The sequence below is a fragment of the Periplaneta americana genome, chromosome 15 (assembly GCF_040183065.1).
Source record: "Periplaneta americana isolate PAMFEO1 chromosome 15, P.americana_PAMFEO1_priV1, whole genome shotgun sequence".
NCBI lineage: Eukaryota > Metazoa > Arthropoda > Insecta > Blattodea > Blattidae > Periplaneta > Periplaneta americana.
In genome coordinates, this window is record NC_091131.1 from 173532012 (window position 1) to 173551228 (window position 19217).

General features: G+C 34.0%; 1 protein-coding gene across 6 annotated transcripts in view; it reads right to left on the bottom strand.

The window, feature by feature from the left end:
* The window catches only part of LOC138715542 (uncharacterized), a 93754-nt gene that overhangs the window by 61501 nt on the left and 13036 nt on the right, over positions 1-19217 (bottom strand). For 5 of the 6 annotated variants that reach the window (XR_011336399.1, XM_069848592.1, XM_069848591.1 and 2 more), the window contains exons 7-8: positions 16836-16958; positions 13833-14029 (exon numbers count right to left, since the gene is read on the bottom strand). Coding sequence is in view for 1 of the 6 variants with exons in the window: in XM_069848592.1 (XP_069704693.1) it covers positions 13833-14008 (176 nt within the window). In the remaining 5 variants the exon portion in view is untranslated. The remainder of the gene's footprint in view (positions 1-13832; positions 14030-16835; positions 16959-19217) is intronic. The other variant, XR_011336400.1, reaches the window with a different exon arrangement.

Below are 19217 nucleotides of genomic sequence, written 5' to 3' on the forward strand. Positions count from 1 at the left end.
TGAATTAATCAATTATTTATATTCAAGTGTTAAAAGTAGTGTACGAAAGATTCAACATGGATCAAATGTTTCTTTAATTTTTTTCTCAATTACATTATTAAACAGTGCTTTATCTGTACATAATCGTGCTCCATTTTAAATACTTAACTAGCATTTTAGCTGTTACTATGAGAATTTTATTTTATTCTAATGAAATATTTCACATCAAGGAAATAATTCTTGTGACGTTTACTACATTAGTATTGAAACTACTCACTGTTAGGAATTCATAACTCTATTGTTACCGGTATAAATGCAATAATTGGAAGGGTGTGAATTTATGGACCTCATGTGTTATACAAATTCTGCAAATGACACTTCCACAACCTAAAGCAAAACAAAGAGCTAGTGGCATATTAGTTGGCATCAAAAGAGGAATAACTTTAGGCCTAACCTTCAACATTATTAAAAAAATGACTGAGGAAGACAAATCTGAAGTAACGAATATATTATGCAAATCTGGCTTTCAGGTAGAAGCTCCCTGTGAAGCAGGCCTAATATATTCTTTACTGTAGGTACGTTAACAAAAAGCCACAATTTAAGTCACACAGATTTGTGTGCACTCAAAGTTGGGTTTCTGGCGTCTTGTCAGCCCATTTGAGTTGTGTGGATATAAAGGGAAGAATTGTGACGGTGTCTTGTATAGTTCCTGGAGTAGCTCAATCGGTAGAGCATTCATGTGCTAAGCAAAGGGTCCCAGATCGATACCCGGCCCAGGAACAATTTTTCCCTTGAAATTATTCACAAATCTGAAATTTGTAAAATAGAACTTTGGATAAATAACACTTCAAAATGTATAGCATATATAACCCCCTAATAACAAACCCAATTTGGACAATATAGTAGTTACACCAAAGACTCTCATAATTGGAGACTTCAGTGATCATTCTAAAGAATGGGGATATTTAGGCATCAATTCTGTTGGTCATTCAATAGAAGATTTTCTTAACACCCAATCAATCCAATTATTATTCAACCCAGAAGATCCTCCAACATTTCTTCATTCCCATGAAACATCTAATCCAGATTTAACTCTAATATCTTCAGACATATATAACAAGGCAAGCAGGAAAGTTTTGGAAGACCCTGGACTTGGCCACAGAATCATTGTTACTTCTATTTTACTACCATCAGAAACCTACAAACAAATCGTATAACAGATGTTCTTGGAATTTTAAAAAATCCAATTGGACTACATTCAGAGAAGACCTAGAAAATAACCTCTCCATTAATATGAACGAATCCCCAGAAAAATGTAACAATATAATTTGTGCAACTATAATACCGGTACTAAAAGGAGCAAAGAAATGGGTGCCCCGAGGAAAGATCCCAAGCTACAAACCTTTCTGGGCAAAAGATTTAGAAACATTAAAAAAAAAAAAAGATTATTACAAAACAAAATTATTTCACACATAACAATAAATATTATACACGAACTGAAGGATTACCAATGAGTTCACCTATATCAAGTATATTAGATGAAATCTTCATTCATAATATAGAACAAACACACATATTAAACACTGACAACAACAAACATGCAGAGAGAATAATGTACTGGCATCGATATGTAGATGACATACCGTAATAGTCCTATATAATGGAAACAAAAGACAAATAGAAAACCTACATCAATAACTCAACAAAATATATCCCAAATTAAAGTATGCGATAGAAACAGAACATAACCAAGCTATAAATTTCTTAGACATCACCATAACCAAAACAAATAACAGACACGAATTCAAAATATACAGGAAGCCCACCACAACTACAACACACTACACAATTCATCAAACCATCCCGTACAATATAAACATGCAGCTTTCCGTACAATGACATACAGATTAATTAACATCCCAATGAACAATGATAACTATACTGAAGAACTAAACACAATAAAATATATAGCACAAGACAATGGATATAACCCTAACATGATAGATACACTAATAAAAAAGGCAAAACAAAAACAGAACATACCAACACAAACACCACGCGAGAATAAATACATAACATTAACATATCACAATACCAATACTCACAAAATTGCAACTTCATTCAGAAAACTAAAATGCAAGATAGCATACAAAACAAATAACACAACACAGAAATATCGAAATAATCACATTAAACATTCAAATAAATACAATTCAGCTGGGGTTTACAAACTAAAATGCCCACATTTTTTCATAGGAGACAGGAAGAAACATTCAAACAAGGTATAAAGAATACATTAAAGCTATAACCAAACCACACATCACATCAAATTACGCAGAACACATTATCAACAATAATCATGACTACAATAATATAGAAACAGATATGGAAATTCTACACATCACACCAAAAAGTCCACAGTTAAACATCTTAGAACAATACGAAATATACGAACATACAATAACACACCCACAACATATAAGGTACTTAATACACAATTACAGTTTAATACCCACACATAATTCGATGTCATGATACACAGCACGCAAACAAACACCCCCCACCATAGGAGCAACACACCCCCACCCCTGCAACTGACGAATGCAAATGGCAGTATGCAAGATCAACAGGAACATCAGTAGTTCGTAGGACACTGAAGATGACACAGAACCGGCGTCGAAACGGGCCGTCTGTCTAAGGTACATAACCTTTTTTTAAAAATTTTAACACTTTTAATGTGTCGTTAAACAATTTTAAGTTTTTTAAACAAAGTGTCAACGTGAACCAGAATCAATGACATTAAAATTAACTCGTGATACAGCCAGAAAACAAGCAGAAGAGAACAGTAATAGAGACAATTTTATAGACTGGAAGCTTGTAAAGTGGCCAAATTTAAGAAAGAAGTACTCTCAGCCAAAAGGCAAAGTTTTAACAATTTCATCTCTAAAATGGACTATAGAAAAGATGGTATAAAAGCTTACCCAAATATATATCTAATATCACAAAGAGTAATCCACCAAGTAATTCACTTATAATTTACAAAAATACACAACTAACAGACCCCCAGGTTATTGCAAATGCCTTACATATACCTACAATAATACATAGCATCACAACAACTCACAAAAAGTTAGAAAAAAACATGAAAAAAATATGAAGGTGAACAAAAGAAGTGTTTTTACATGAAATACAAGAGAAGTGTTTGTTGATAGTTTCACAATCCATGAACTAGATGCAGCTATTGGGACTCTTTAAATCCAATGAAGTCCTTGGTCCAGATTTAATTCATTCAGAATTTATCAAGAACCTTGGAGACAAGTCTAAAAAACCATGCTGAACTTTTTACAGTACCTGCTAACTGGAAAAAAGCATTACCAGTATTATACCCATTTTGAAGAAAGGTAAAACTTCATCTAATATTAATAACTACAGACCTATTTCTCTGACAAGTCAGATATGGAAAATATGGAAAGAATGATTGCTGCACGTCTCAATTGGTTCCTTGAATCCAGCAACTTGTTTTCAAAACAGCAGTCTAGCTTTATACAATACCACTCACCCAGTGGTGATATTCAAAAAGTTTAACAATCAGTTCTCTCATGTATGTTAAACATATACAGTATATGCCCATGGTAATTGCAAATATTACCTAGAAATATTTTAACAACTGGTTCATCAATACTGGTGCGAGCCGGCCGAACATCACCACTGCACTCACCTAACGAACAAGTTGTTTATTTCAGTTAGAGTGTTAAAAAAGCCATGAACAAAAAAGAACATACTGCAGTTGTTCATATTTCAAAAAAATTTGTTGAGTTGTCAGATTTCTGTCATCACTTACTTTTTAGTTTCATAAAAATTAGACTTCAACAAACAAAATTTGATAACACAATCTCAAGGGAAAAAATGGAACTCTCTGCATCATAATCCACAGTTAATTCCCAATTTACCGCGCAAATCGTCTGTAATTGCATTTAGATTGGCAACAGGTCATGACTGTTTGGCCAAGCACCTGCATAGAATTGGACTATGTCAATCCCCTAACTGCTCATTGTGCAATTCAAATCAAGAAATGGATTTTGAACACCTCAAAATCTGTGCTTCAGTGGCTGACCATGACAATATCTTTGAAAAATATTGGAGTGCAAGAGGTTAAATGACTTTATTGTCAAACACCTGGCATGAGAAAACAACAACTTACTTACAAATGGCTTTTAAGGAACCTGGAGGTTCATTGCCACCCTCACATAAGCCCGACATCGGTCCCTATCCTGAACAAGATTAATCCAGTCTCTACCATCATATCCCAACTCCCTCAAATCCATTTTTATATTATCCTCCCATCTACGTCTCGGTCTCCCCAAAGATCTTTCTCTCTCCAGTCTCCCAACTAACACTCTATATGCATTTCTGGGTTCGCTCATACGTGCTACATGCCCTGCTCACCTCAAACGTCTGGATTTAATATTCCTAATTATGTCACATTATCAATATTCCCTTCAGATAAAAATAAATTATGATTACATTAGTAATTCAAATTATCTTAATCAATAATATTCATAATGATACATGCACACACTTATAAATGCTATCACTGAATATCTATACATAAAACTTCCCTACAGGAACGCAAAGAGATTCACTACAAGCACCTATTGGTGAACAAACGATTGACAGAGAGAAATGTTTTGCAAGTGGACTTTATGCCTGACCAGAAACTAGTACCTGCGTTTTAAATCTCAACAGTTGCGAGATTGTCAAATCTTTTGAGAGAGTTGTACCAGTAAACTTTTTGTTTTGTTTTTTTTTTTTTGTTTTTTTAATTTTCTCATGTATCCCTTAATGAATTTATTCATTTTAGTCTCATTTTTTATATTACAGAGAATGGATTTTGCTTCTGCATTGGACTGACACCATACTTCAATTCTATTGGTATTATATATGCCTCTTTGTCTCATTATATGGTTCTTTGCTTCAGTAAAGTCTCATTTTACAAACCTATGGCTCAACAATTGGCTCTCTTCTGACAAAGGAAAAATTTTACAGTCTGTACAAAAGAAACCAAATGACTGGAAATGTACAAAAACTTGCCCAGACATGTTCAAACATTTTTAACAAGAGCCAGAACAGGTCACATTGTCACTCAATTGTACCTACACCGATTTCACATTTCTGATAATCCTACTTGTCTGTGGTGTAATAATCATGATGAAGATCTGGAACACATTCTTCTATACTGTCCATCCATAAACCACAAAAGAAGTAAATTAAAATTATCAGTACCAGTTGCAGAAGACACAACCCTGCAGTATATATTGACTACACCCCACATGTGGCTACTAGCAACAGGGATCTATAATGAACACCAATCAAAATACCCCTCATTTCTCGGGAAAAACAAAAACTGAATAGACTGCAGTGGACTATAGTGGACTTTATGTTGTCAGCAAACAGCTGGATACATTAAGAATATTGATTGATGTATCCCTTAATGAAATAAGTTGAAAATTTACAAGGTTTTTATTCACATCTTCATTCACAAGAACCACTACTTGAAAAAAAAAAAAAAAAAATTTTCTACCATATCTTAAAATTTCGAAATTTTGTAATCTTTTTTGTACAACCAAACACCATTTCCCCCTTAGCTCCCACAATTTTAAAAATATTTTAAAACTCTTTTGTCCATCCTGTTCTAGTAGGTTGTGGCAGCAGTGTTAATTAATATCATCAAATTATTTGTAGTGTTAGTAGTATTTTTTTTTTTTTAATTTTCCTGAAAATTTTCATTCAAATATATATTTTTTTTATTTCTTCTATTAGTAATAAGATAAAGATATTAATTCACATTGTGGATCATGAGATATATATATATATATATATATATATATATAATAACCACGAAAAATTTCATGCAATTATCTTTAATATTTTCTTCGTTATGAGGGAAATGGTTTGAAAATGTTAAAAAATTTTAACTTTCAGAGAACAAGCAACAAACTTACAGACAGGCGGTGTTGACTAAAACTCTCTTGGTGCATATTTTGGTCCATAGCTCGGAAACTAATTTAGGAATTTATCAAATTCTTTCACAGACAAAAAGGGAAAATTCTATACTCCAGATTTCGGACAAAATAAAATATAACTGTTCTTTGTATCAGTCAAGCTGGAAGTTCCCCCTAAAATAATTTTAAGTTACTTTTGTAATATTAGGAGAATCAGTATGAGCATTAAAAAATATATAGCCTAGAACAGAATTTCAGCAGTACCGTATAACAAGTCGATAATGAATGTATTGTGGGTTTCAACCAAAAATATATGGTAATCCTACATAACAAGATAATTCTGCAAATTAAGCTTTCAGGAATAACTCCCTGTAAAGTTAATTTGAATAATTTCGAGGAAAAATTGTTCCAGGGCCGGGTATCATACCCGGGACCTTTGGTTAAACATACCAACGCTCTCCCAATAAGCTACCTGGGAACTCTACCCGACACCGATCCAATTTTTCCCTCTATATCCACAGACCTCAAAGTGGGCTCTCAAAGTGCACTCAAATGTTGGTTGCTTGACTGTTGTCAGCCCACTTTGAGGTCTGTGGAAAAATGTTATGTTTTATTTAACGACGCTTGCAACTGCAGAGGTTATATCAGAGTCGCCGGATGTGCCGGAATTTTGTCCAGGTCTGTGGATATAGAGGGAAAAATTGGATCAGTGTCGGGTAGAGTTCCCGGGTAGCTCAGTGGCAGAGCGTTGGTACGTTTAACCAAAGGTCCCGGGTTCGATACCCGGCCCCGGAACAATTTTTCCTCGAAATTATTCAAGATAATTCTGTGCTGTCCAGCAATGGAGGAAAACATATTGGGGTTTGAGTTCGATGGTGTGTGATCTGTCACTGGTACGTTTACAAAACTTTCGTCTGTTGGTACGTGTTGTAGATAGAATAATATTATTTTAGTGTATTTGACCGTTTGTAAGTAGTAGGGCCTATAAAGAAATGTATATGCCTACAGAGAGTTCCCATGCAGACCAGTCCCACTCCAACCTCCAACAAATCTGTTGTAGGATGGCAAGCGGTCAGGTGTCTGACAAGTCTGTGCATACTTCTCTACATTGACCAGTCCCACTCCACTCCTTACTGCTTAGCTTCCTCAGGACAGGTGCTCTGCACTACTGTCATTAAGCCGTTGAAACATTACTACCTAGGACTGCTGTATAAGAACTCTCTGTAAGTTATATATATGGAAATAAGTGAATACAGTCTACCGGTATAATACACGTTGGTTCAGTGAAAATGGAATATATTATGTTAATAGGGTAAATAATTGTAAAATTAGATGACAAGATTGAAAAATTCCCATAACAAGGACAAAAGACCACAGGTAATATGCTCTGTTAGTTACAATACAAGACTTTATCATACAGCGATTCAGCATAGTTAAATATCAGTCATATTTTTCAAAATACAAACAAACAGCTATGCGTGTACTTCAAGGAGCAGTGTTGAGTACAACATTATTTAATATATTTATCAACGATCTTCCCAAATTTTTGGCAAAGAAGTAAAGTTTGCATTATTTGCTGATGACCTCGTCATCTGGGTTTCAAAACCAAAGAATAAGCTCAAGTCATTGGAAACCCAAATTAACACAGCTATGACTAATTTGGAATATTGGCGCTCTACTAACCTAATGCAAGTAAATCCAGACAAAACTAAATATAAAATATTCACAAATGTCACTAAACCAGTTAACATAAACATCAAGCTTAATGGACTTCCCTTACAAAGAGCAATCAATTCACAATATCTAGGAGTCATATTTGATACTGTACCAGTAACAAATTATCTTGGAAAGATCATATTAATACCTGTACTGTAATAGAAAAAGCCCAAAAGAGATTAAATCTGTTAAAAAGATCAGCTGGCTGCAAATGGGGAAGCCAGAGACGTACACTAAATTCCACATATAGGCCGCTGAGAAGGGGGGGGGGCAAAGGGGGCAAGTGCATATGGGCCCGTGAGCAGTAAGGGCCCGTCAGATTAAGTGAGTCTGGTTACTTTTTATTATCACAAATAGTTATTCACAGATACATACCGGTACTAAAAAATTTTGTAAGAACATTTGTTACATGAATGTGGCATATTAACCAACAATAGTAGAATTAATACAAATTACCACTTCATTATGTGAATGTTTAACTTTTATATAATAGAATATAGATTTCCCACGTTAGCAATCATCGACATGACACTTGACGGCTCCGGCATTTGCCTGAAATATGTTCCCGTCACTTGTACCGAAAACGTTCAATTAGCTTGTCCTCTTAGTGGACTCTCCCAAATCCAAGCCGGAGGATTAAGTTTCCTTTTCAGTAGGGGCTACATAGTATGTTTCGTGACGAATCTTTCGTCTTTTCGTTGTCATTTGTCTAGTAAATTCTGTTCATTAGTGTTACGAGTGGACAATGGACAAATAGAAGCATAAGTCGTGAGTTGAGAAGTGCAAGGAGAGACAGAAAAATTGAAACATATTAAGGAAGGGAGTAGAACTTTGTTTGAAGTTGGTGTGAAATTTACCTCCTTGTAAAACTAAAAAGTAGCAGACAAATTGTGTCATTGAATGTGTTGTTCGAAAACAAGAGCCTTTCCAAAAACAGTATTACAGTATTTTCAAAACTCAACAATGGAGAATGTGTTCCCAGAGATTGCCTAGTGTACAGTGAAACAAATCAGAGACAACAGTACAGTGACTGATTTGTTTCACTCCACACTAGTCAGTCTCTGGCAACACATTCTTCATTCTTGGGTTTTGAAAATAATACTGGAAAGGCTCTTGTTCTGTCTCTTGGAAGGTTATTAGGCAGGTGGGGGATACTTTTTCGAACAACGCATTCAATGACACTTACAATTTGCCTGCCAGTTTTTACTTTTCCAAGGTCGCATGTTACTTGCCATGACTCAGAGTTAGGAACTGGTGTGGGTAAATTTATTTCACTTGCACATATTAACACATCATTTTTACTATTGTTTGCTTGTTCTGATTCAATACTACTGTTATCAGAATTTTTTCTAGACAGCCACAATCATCAGTATTCTCTCTAAGTATGAACTATCTTCATTTTTGACAACCTGAACAGACGGGCTTGAGATTGGTTTATTTTCTGCACCTTCACTAGCAACGCTCAATTTCACACCAACTTCAAATAAAATGAAGGAAATGAAACAATGTGTCGGGAAAGACTGAGTAACCTTGGCCTTCTTAGTCTGAAGAGCGATCGTCTATGGTCTATGGGCAAGCAGATAGTGAGTTACTGTTGTAGACAATTTTCAGCAGGACGCAAAAATATGCATGACGAGGAGCGCAGTAGGAGGCCAACCATCATCACAGACGACCTTGTGGAGCAACGCACCATCTGCTTGCTCATGACGTTAGGCCCATAGACCTGGCACAGCTGATGATCAATTTCAATTGGCGCCATGTCCTGTGCATTCAAAATCTTTATCACTGACCGCATTTCACACTTGGCGGGAGCTCGAATAGGAACATCCATCTTCAATCAATGCAACAAAGCTACTGAGAGCACTCGGGAAGTTCCGCTAGCACATGCGCCATGCCAGGACATTACTCTATCATGTACACGCAGTCGCTTCGCGCAACATATGGTTTGCTAGCTGTGGGATGAGTGGGAAAGTTACTTTATGGATGCGCCTTGTATGTAGGCCCTACTGAAGAAGAAGTGTGATGAATGTAATATATTGTGCTAATGTGAAGTTTCGCTAAAAGTTTTCAATGTAATAAAAGTGTAGGCTATATTTTTAGATTTGTATCTGTGTATGGGGTTATCTTTTATTTATTTTGCAAATAATTATTATGGTCAGAATAATTGGTAACTTGTAATTTTTAACTTTTTTTTTCAATGGGGCCCGAGCACAATATTGCACAGGGGCCCATAAATCCTGTTGGCAGCCCTGCATATATGTACATGAAACCTATCCTCAAATATTGTAATGAAACACTCATCACATGCACCCCACAACAATGAAATAAAATAGAAAAATTTGGAAACCAAGCACTACGTTTAATTATAGGTGCAGTGAAATCCACACCAATAGATCCAATGAGACAACTTACTCAAAAAAAAAAAAAAAAAACACTGATACACGAGTTTCAAGAACAAGCAGAAATCCGGTATGAGAAATTAATCAGACTGTCTAATGCAGACTATTGGAGAAAATACAAAATCTTGCCTACTAAATTAAACACACAAGAAGGATTTATGCAGAAAGCTAAAAGATTACAAACGCATCTCATTCCCCAAACTAACATTGAAATGTCACAAATCCGACAAAATCCTTTGTAATACATAAATATTCAAACTGGAAACAACTTATTGGAACCAAACCAAGACCAAAGGCTCTTTCCTTAAACACATCCAAAACAGCTGTTGTTCCATTTTCACTAAGGCCTAGTTGTCTTAAATCTCCTCAATCTTCTTTTAGGCTCAAAATTCATCATTCTGATTGTTCTTCTCAAAATTGTGAATGTCCCATATTAACCGAATCCTCAGAAGTTAAGTATTTAGGCTTTACAGTTGACCAACATTTACGATGGAATAAACATATTACATATTTAATGCAATAGATTACGTAAAACAATTTATATCTTTGTTATACTTCGGTCATATTTACCAGTTAATATTTTACGTCTCATTTATTTATCTTTATTTCAATCCATTCTCCAATATGGAATTTTAGGATGAGGAAATGCTTGTAATTCTAATCTCTCTCCACTAATAATAATAATAATAATAATAATAATAATAATGGCCTTATTTAACCTGGCAGAGTTAAGGCCGTAAGGCCTTCTCTTACACTCAACCACGATTAAAACTTGCTTCCACAGTTGAACATAAAACTGGATCAGAATTAAGTAATTACATACTGATAAAATTTAGGTACATAATGAGATCAAAAGAGGTAGTTACATAAAATTTACCTCATAAAATAAAAATAAACATAGTGGAATACATATTAATGTTGTTAGAATCAAATACGAATCACATAAAAAAAGAAGCCGATCATTCAATAAAAAAATGTACACAGTAAAAATAAAAATAAACGCATTAGTATACATATTAGTATTAGATTACAATTAAGTAGGATTTACATAATTAAACCAGAAACAGACAATTGCATAAAATGTACAAAAAAAAAGATTAATAATAAAAAAACAACACAGTGGGATACATATTGCCGTTAAGTGATAAATAATAAACACGATTTAGATAATAAAAATAAGAAACAAAAAAAATAAATAAATAAAAATAAATACAGTGGAACACATTCCATTAAATATTTGCAACGCATTAGGTCTGGCAACTCATCATAAGATATTTTTCTAATCTACATTGTAGTAGCGGGCATTACAAATGAAACGAACACTTGCATTATGAACACGTTACAGTTTCTGGGATAAATCCACCCTGAGATCACTGAATAAAGCGTCACAATAATTGAAATGAGGTATAATAAGAGTCTGTACAAGCATCTGCTTTAATTTAGCTGGATAGTGGTACAATCTTTTTAATGAGTGAAGAGTGGAAAATACTTTCTTGCATGTGTGTTTGATATGCGTGTCCCAGGTAAGATTAGATTCAAAATGAACTCCCAGGTTTTTTACAGTTGAACTGGATGGAATGATTGCTTTATTCAGAGTCACAGGAGGAAGGTTCAGCTTATTAATATCGGGGATTAATCTTTTATTCGAAAGTAAGATAGCCTGTGATTTATCTGTATTTTATCTGTATTTAAGTCCGAATTGTTGAGACCAAGATGAAACGAATTCGAGATCTTTATTGAGTCTATTAATACAGTCACAGTCTGTCAGGACTGGTGGAAATGTATAATTGAACGTCATCTGCATAAATATAATATCTGCAATATTTAAATGACTTGGTGATATCGTTAATATAGAGACAAAAAAGCAATGGACCCAATACCGAACCCTGGGAAAATCCTGACTCTACTGTCTGCCAGGAGGAGAACAGATTATTAAAGACAACACGCTGCTGGCGGCCAGTGAGGTAGGAGTGCATTCAGGTGATAATGGTGTCAAAAAAATTTAACACTCGAAGTTTAGTTAATAGTAGATCCATGTCAACAGAGTCAAATGCTTTGCTATAATCCAATAAAATTAATATTGTTGCTAGTCGTTTATCCATAGCCTCTCGTATATCTTCAGTTAAATTCAATAAAGCAGTGGAAGTGCTATGCCCACTTCTGAATCCAGATTGGAAGGGGTCGATAATATTTAATTCAATCAGATATTTGTTTAATTACTTATGGAGAATACGTTCAAGAGCCTTTGATAGAACGGGAAGAATGCAGATTGGCCGATAGTCTTTAGGAGATGTAGGTGTGTTTACTTTAGGTATTGGATGCACTAAAGCTGTTTTCCAAAGATTTGGGTAGGTAGAAGTAATGATGGAAGAATTAATAATATGTGTTATCACAGGAAGCACGATATCAATTAATTTATTAATAAAAACAATGTTTATGTTGTCAGAGCCTTGCACTGTAGATCTAGTAGATCTAATACTTATTCAGAAAAGAATAATTAAAATATGCCTTAATAAACCAATTGATTACTCATCCGAGCTTTTGTTCACTGATTTTAATGTTTTGAAAATTAAACAGATTTATTATATTGCCTTATTAAACTTCATACATAAAAATCGTAATAAATTCAAATTGTATCATCATAAATATGGAACTAAAAGATCCGATTTTATACGACCAAAGTGTTTCACAAGCACAGCTCTTAGCCATGGTACCTACTTTGGTCCAAGGTTATATAATAAAATAATTGAAAAATACCCAAATTTGGAAAATTTTAGTATCAGTAATTTCAAAAGTAGTGTTAGGGATTTAATTTTTAAAGAATATAATATGTTGATTTAATATGTGTATGTATTTGTATGATTTTAATTGTTAAAATTGAAATTGTATTTTTAAAGTTAATTTATGCCTATAATCTTTTTTTCCTTGACCAACTTTGCGTCGAATAATAATCTTTGTTTGTGTTAAGTATATGTTTAGATAACTCCCTGAGCACGAGTTTTTTACTCCTTCAGGGAAGAATTAAGAGTGTATTTTTGTACATGTTATTTTACTAACAATAAACAACAATAAACAATTGTTAAAAATGATACAAATCCAAATGTAGCACAACAATTAACATTAGAAACATTTAATAGCAAATATCGTTGTGAAACCTGGCTACACATTCACAATGATGGAGCTTTACAAAACGATTTTGATGCCGCAGGAGCTGGAGGAACTTATAACTTTTTCTCTATAAAGAAGTCAGGAAGGACTCCACACAACTTCTCAGTGCTGCACCCTGATCAAGCAGCTCCAAAAACTGGCAAGAAAATAGTTCTGCAATAGGTTCCAGCACACTGCGGCATTACAGATAATGAATTGGTGGGTCAACTGGCTGCGAAAGTCTGCACACTAATACAAAAACATATTACTCAAAAATAATTTATTTCTGTCACATTAAATAAAAAAAAATTTCAATAAAAACAACAATTTGTGAACAGAATAAAGGAATCGGCTAAAGATAAATCATGGAAACCCCTCCTCCAAAATTTAAACATCATCCCTGAAGAACCAAGAAATTCAGCAGTGACAGCCTTCTGCCTTCTGACCAGGCATGATTGTTTGGCAGCTCATTTATATAGAATCGGCATCTCCCTCTCACCGAATTGTGTGTTATGTGGAAAGGACGTAATCATGGATAAGTCGTCATCATCATCATTGGCTCAACAACCCATTGAGAGTCTTAGCCTACCTCAGTATTTTATTCCAGCCGTCTCTACTTCTGGCCTTGACTGTCCACATTCGTGCACCAATAAAGTTGGCATCCTCGTATACATTATCCTCCCATCTGCTCCTTGGTCTTCCTTTGGATCTGCTTCCTCCAGGATTGGATGTAAAGGCTCTTTTAGCGGGTCTAGTATCGTCCATTCTTACCAGGTGTCCAGCTCACTGCAATCGACCAATTTTAATAACTGTTATAATGTCTGGCTCCTTAAACAGATCGTATATTTCTTTATTATATCTAATTCTCCATTCATTATTTATTTTTACGGGTCCATAAATTGCTCTCAGAATTTTCCTCTCGAAGATACTAAGTCTTCTGATGTCCTGTTTGTTCATAGTCCAAGTTTCCGAGGCATACATCAGGCGTCTTATATATTCTTATTTTAGTTGAGATGGTTAAGAATTTCGATTTAATATATTTCAGTAATCCAAAGTAACATTTATTTGTTACAGATATTCTTCTCTTAATTTCAAGACTGGTGTCGTTGCCATTATTGATTATGGAGCCAAAATATATAAACTTTTTTACATATTCAAATTTGTAATTTTCAATTGTAAGATAAGTTGGTGCTTTATTAATAATGTTTCCTTTGCGGCTGGAGATATCATGGATAAGCACCACCTGGAAGATTGAGAAGCCTTGCCTGTTCACCTCAACATCACGGAAAAATACTGGACTGCAAGATGGCTGATGGCTTCATTGCCATGACACCAGAACTTTGGCTACCAAGCAACCGACCAACCGACCAACCAACCAACCAACCAACCATATTGGTGTTCTCTGAGTGATCTGCATTTTGAGTATTAGTTTAATCAAAAGTGAATATGTGTTGTGTATTGCATATTAATTTTGTGTAAAATGACACACTGAAGTCATTATTTGTAGAATTAAAAGAGAAACTGTTTTCAAGTTGGAAGTATGAAACAAAATGTGCTTACAAAGACAGAAGATCGACACCAAATTTACATATTAAGAAAGCACATGGAGGAAAACAAAGTATAAATTTTGAATTTTCATGGTGTAAGAAATATCCTTCGCTAACAGAATGTTATGAGACATATCGTCGTTGTTCCTGTAGTAACTCCTATGTGACATATTTATCGATTTTCAGGTTTTCGCTCTATTCAATAACTTAAAGAGTGATACAGCAAATAATAAAATCTCCTATATGCAATTATATTTCTTTGTTTCGAAAATGTATGAATTCACAGTCTGCTATGTACGGCTGCCATAGGATGAATAAATGTGTTTTTTCTTCCTACTGAAAACTTTTATATTTTGCACATAGGAGTTATTACAGGAACAACAACGACATCTATATTCTTTTCGGGGATGAAAATGAGTGGTCCTCATCTTCTTGAGGGGTCTGTCACAAAAAAAAAAAAAATGATAGCAAATACGAGAATCTTCTGCTTTATAAAAATATATAAAGTAAGCAAATTTTTTCAGCTTAGGATACCGGTACCCAGTATTTATACCTTAGCTTCATCACTGATATGTAGAGCCCGGATTTTATGTAATTACATATTTTGTTCCTATATATGTAGCTATAAGGGAAGCTAAAATGTCGGCAAATCATATCAAAGAGATAATTATTCCAAAGTTTTAAGTTACATATTTTTACACATTTTAGTGCATAATAAATATTTTGGCATATTTTACATATTTTTACATATTTTGAAAGAATACACATTTTTTTCATCAATTTTCCCTCTACTTAATTCTTAAGTTATATGTTTCAAAATTGTTTATAAAGCTTATTTCTTCGTCTCTAGTGCTTAAATATAATTTAATAATTGAAAATAATAATGCATTCTGTGAAAAAATGGACATTTGTTTGCAATGCTAATAGTGTGTATATCCCTTAAGAAGTAACGGTAAAGTAGGAACAAATACCACTGCAAAGAGTGGGTCATTGTACTGCTAACGTGGTGAAGGAAAAATTGAAGTTACCCTGTGGATATGACCATTTCGCACAAACATCTCCAATCAGTTGCTCTAAAAGAAAGCAACAGTTTTTTCTATTTTCTTAAGCTTATTTTGACATCAGGTGATACAAATAGCTAGTCTACTGCCATTCACATCCAAGCTGAAAGATTGGATTTCAATTGACGATTCCTTTACTACGAAAATCGTACTGTGCAAAGTTGGTGACACGAATTGGGTGCTCCATGAAGTTACAATTAGAACAGCATTTAAAAATTGAAATTCATGTGAGGAATAAAAAACATGCTCCGTCGAAAAGAAACAATTTCTTCTTACACAAGTGGTACTGAAACATTCTTCTCTTGTACCAGTGAATTTAATAAAAATTTGTGCATGGCAATAGTTGCTGCAAACATACCATGGTACAAACTTGGAGTTCCAAAGCTTCAAGCTTTCCTACGCAAATAGATTATTCCTACGTAAGGGCTGCTGTTGACGAGATGATCAATGACAGCAAAAATTATGGAAAAATATTTAATTATTTATTAATTGCGCCACCAAAAAATAATTAATTGAGGTTGAATCACATGTGCACCTCTAATTTTTCATTAGTGTGCAAAAATACATGTAATAAAGTTTAATTTTTAAATTACATATTTTTTTATTTATTACATATTTTGCCATTTTTAGCTCCATATTTATGTACATATTTCTCATTTTCATATTACATAAAATCCGGGCTCTACTGATGTGTGTGTCAATTTATTATTTTGTACTAAAAGGAAGGTGGGTATAAAGCAGATAATAATAACACATACGTATTTCCTTGTGGAAGTGAAATAAAATAAAGTTCTTAATGGAAAGCTTACAGTCCCAAAGCTGATATGAATATATCTTCTCTACAAAGTAAAGAAGTATGTGTTTAAAAATTGATTTCAATAAATGTTTGTCATATGAAGATCCAGTGTTATAACAATTATAAAAAGTCTGTCGGCAACATACATTTTGATTTATGTAACTTATGTATACTAAAGTATTACTTACTTTCAATACCGGTACTTTTCTCAGTCTTAGAATCTTCTTGTATTCCTCAGCAAGACTGTTGTGCAGAATATTTTGTAGGAGATTCTCCTTTGAATAAGATTACTGCAATGCACCACTCGGCAGCTATGAAGAAAAAAAGAAACCAGTAATAATTATGCTGGAAAGAGTATGAGGCGTTGTGGATACTTTGTATTAGGAGCAAACTTGAAATCGTGATTCCTTGTTGAGTTCACCCCTACTATACGCAGTGCCTCATATATTCCATTGCTTGTTTAAATCAATTTTCTGTATTTCTCCTTATACACAGTGGACCGTAAGTAATATCATTAATTTCTCGGTCTCGTTCAGCAAAAGAATTTTACAATCTAGCAGGATAGAAATGGGGATGCTCTAGGAAAACTTTAAACACTACATACAAAATGTTTATACAGCCAGTGCTGACATACTGCGGAGAAATTTTAATTACTTCAACTTTCATAAACGAAACAAAATATGTTCAAAACCAAGCTCTCAGGCTCATTACTGGTGGAATCAAAACACCTCCAATAGATTCTATGAGATTCCTCACTAATATTAACAGCATCAAAATGACAATAGAAGAAAAAGCACTAATTCAATATGAAAAACTTATCAGATTACCAGGAAACAATTGGCATTCATACAGTCCTCTCTGTAGATTGAAAACTCAAAAAAAGTTTCATATCCATGGTTCAAGAATTAAAACAGAAAATCAACATCCCGAATTTAAAACAAAACTTACAAATTAAACCAAACACTTTAACTCTATTAAATATAGAATATAATCTAAATTTAACAGAAGAAATACTGAAATCAGAAGTAAACACTGAAATACTGAAACAATTGTCTTTAGAGACAATTAATATTAGGTACCCTCCACAAAACTGGCTTCATTTATACTTGATCTCCAGAGAACAAGGTGCCGGTGCAGGTGTTACGTGCTGTCTCTTCTCACTTTATAGATCTCTTGGCTATGGAACAACAAGTTTTGGTGGAGAAATCATTGCAATAAGTGAAAGTCTCAGGAATCTTCTATGCCACATCAAGAAATTTAAGAATGTAGTTATATTGTCAGACTCCAAAGCAGCTACTCTATCAATTGTCTCTAAACACACACCTTCATCTCAAACAGTAGAAATAACTATAATGCTCTCTCAATTAATATCACTCAATAAAAGAATTGTATTCCAAGGATACCATCCCATTGTGGAATCCTGGGAAACGAGAATGAGGATGCTTTAGCAAAGAAGGGCAGCACTCCTAAATCTAAATCTAAATATTACTTTGTGAAAAGATTTATTACTTCTACATACTTAGACTTCAACAAACAAAATTTGATAACACAATCCCAAGGGAAAAAAATGGAACTCTGTGCATCATAATCTTCAGTTAATTCCCGATTTACCACGAAAATCGTCTGTAGCTGCATTTAGATTTGCAACAGGCCATGATTGTTTGGCCAAACACCTGCATAGAATTGGAATATATCAGTCCACTAACTGCCCATTGTGCAACTCTAACCAAGAAATGGATTCGGAACACCTCAAAATCTGTGCTTCAGTCGCTGACCACGATAATATATTTGAAAAATATTGGAGTGCAAGAGGTCAAATGACTTTATTGTCAAATGTCTGGCATTATAAAGCAACAACAACAATCTTACATTTATCCGCATTAAATGTCTGCACATTTACAGAACAAAACTAAAATTCTTTCAATCATTCATTAACATAATTCATTGCTCTCTTAAATGACGTAGTATATTGGGAATTAAATCAGTGGCTTTCCCAAAACATGCTATGAAATGTTTCATATAAAATCATTTTTATCTTCGAAAGGAAGCAAAAACGAGCAAAATTGTATTAAACTGTTTTGTTTGAAATATCTCAAACAACTCCCTGAAATTATTGATAGTACTTACGGTTCACTCTGTGAATATTAAGCTCAAGTAGACTCACTGTATCATTTAATGATATTGAATTGAATATCTGTTCTAGAGCTGAAATTGGCAACCCCTATTCCTTGTGTAATAGTTTCTTCTGGTCAGTAACAGGCTGGAAGGATGTTAATAGAGCCTACTTCCAAATCTCCAATATGTTTAAGCCAGAAAATTTATAGTAAAGCCATTCTTATTTTTTTAACGTGTATAAGTTCTGTTCAATACTAGGTAATATCCCAGAAATTCAGGCGATACATTTTCAGGCCAGTTTTGTCGTGCATATAATTTCTAAACTACAGGATACGTTCCAATAAAGTAAATGGTGACCAACAGAAGGATAAATGTATCCAACGTATCATTGAGTTGGAGTGAGTGACATCATCTATCTTCACTGCGGTAGAGGGGAAGTTTAGGCACTATTTGGC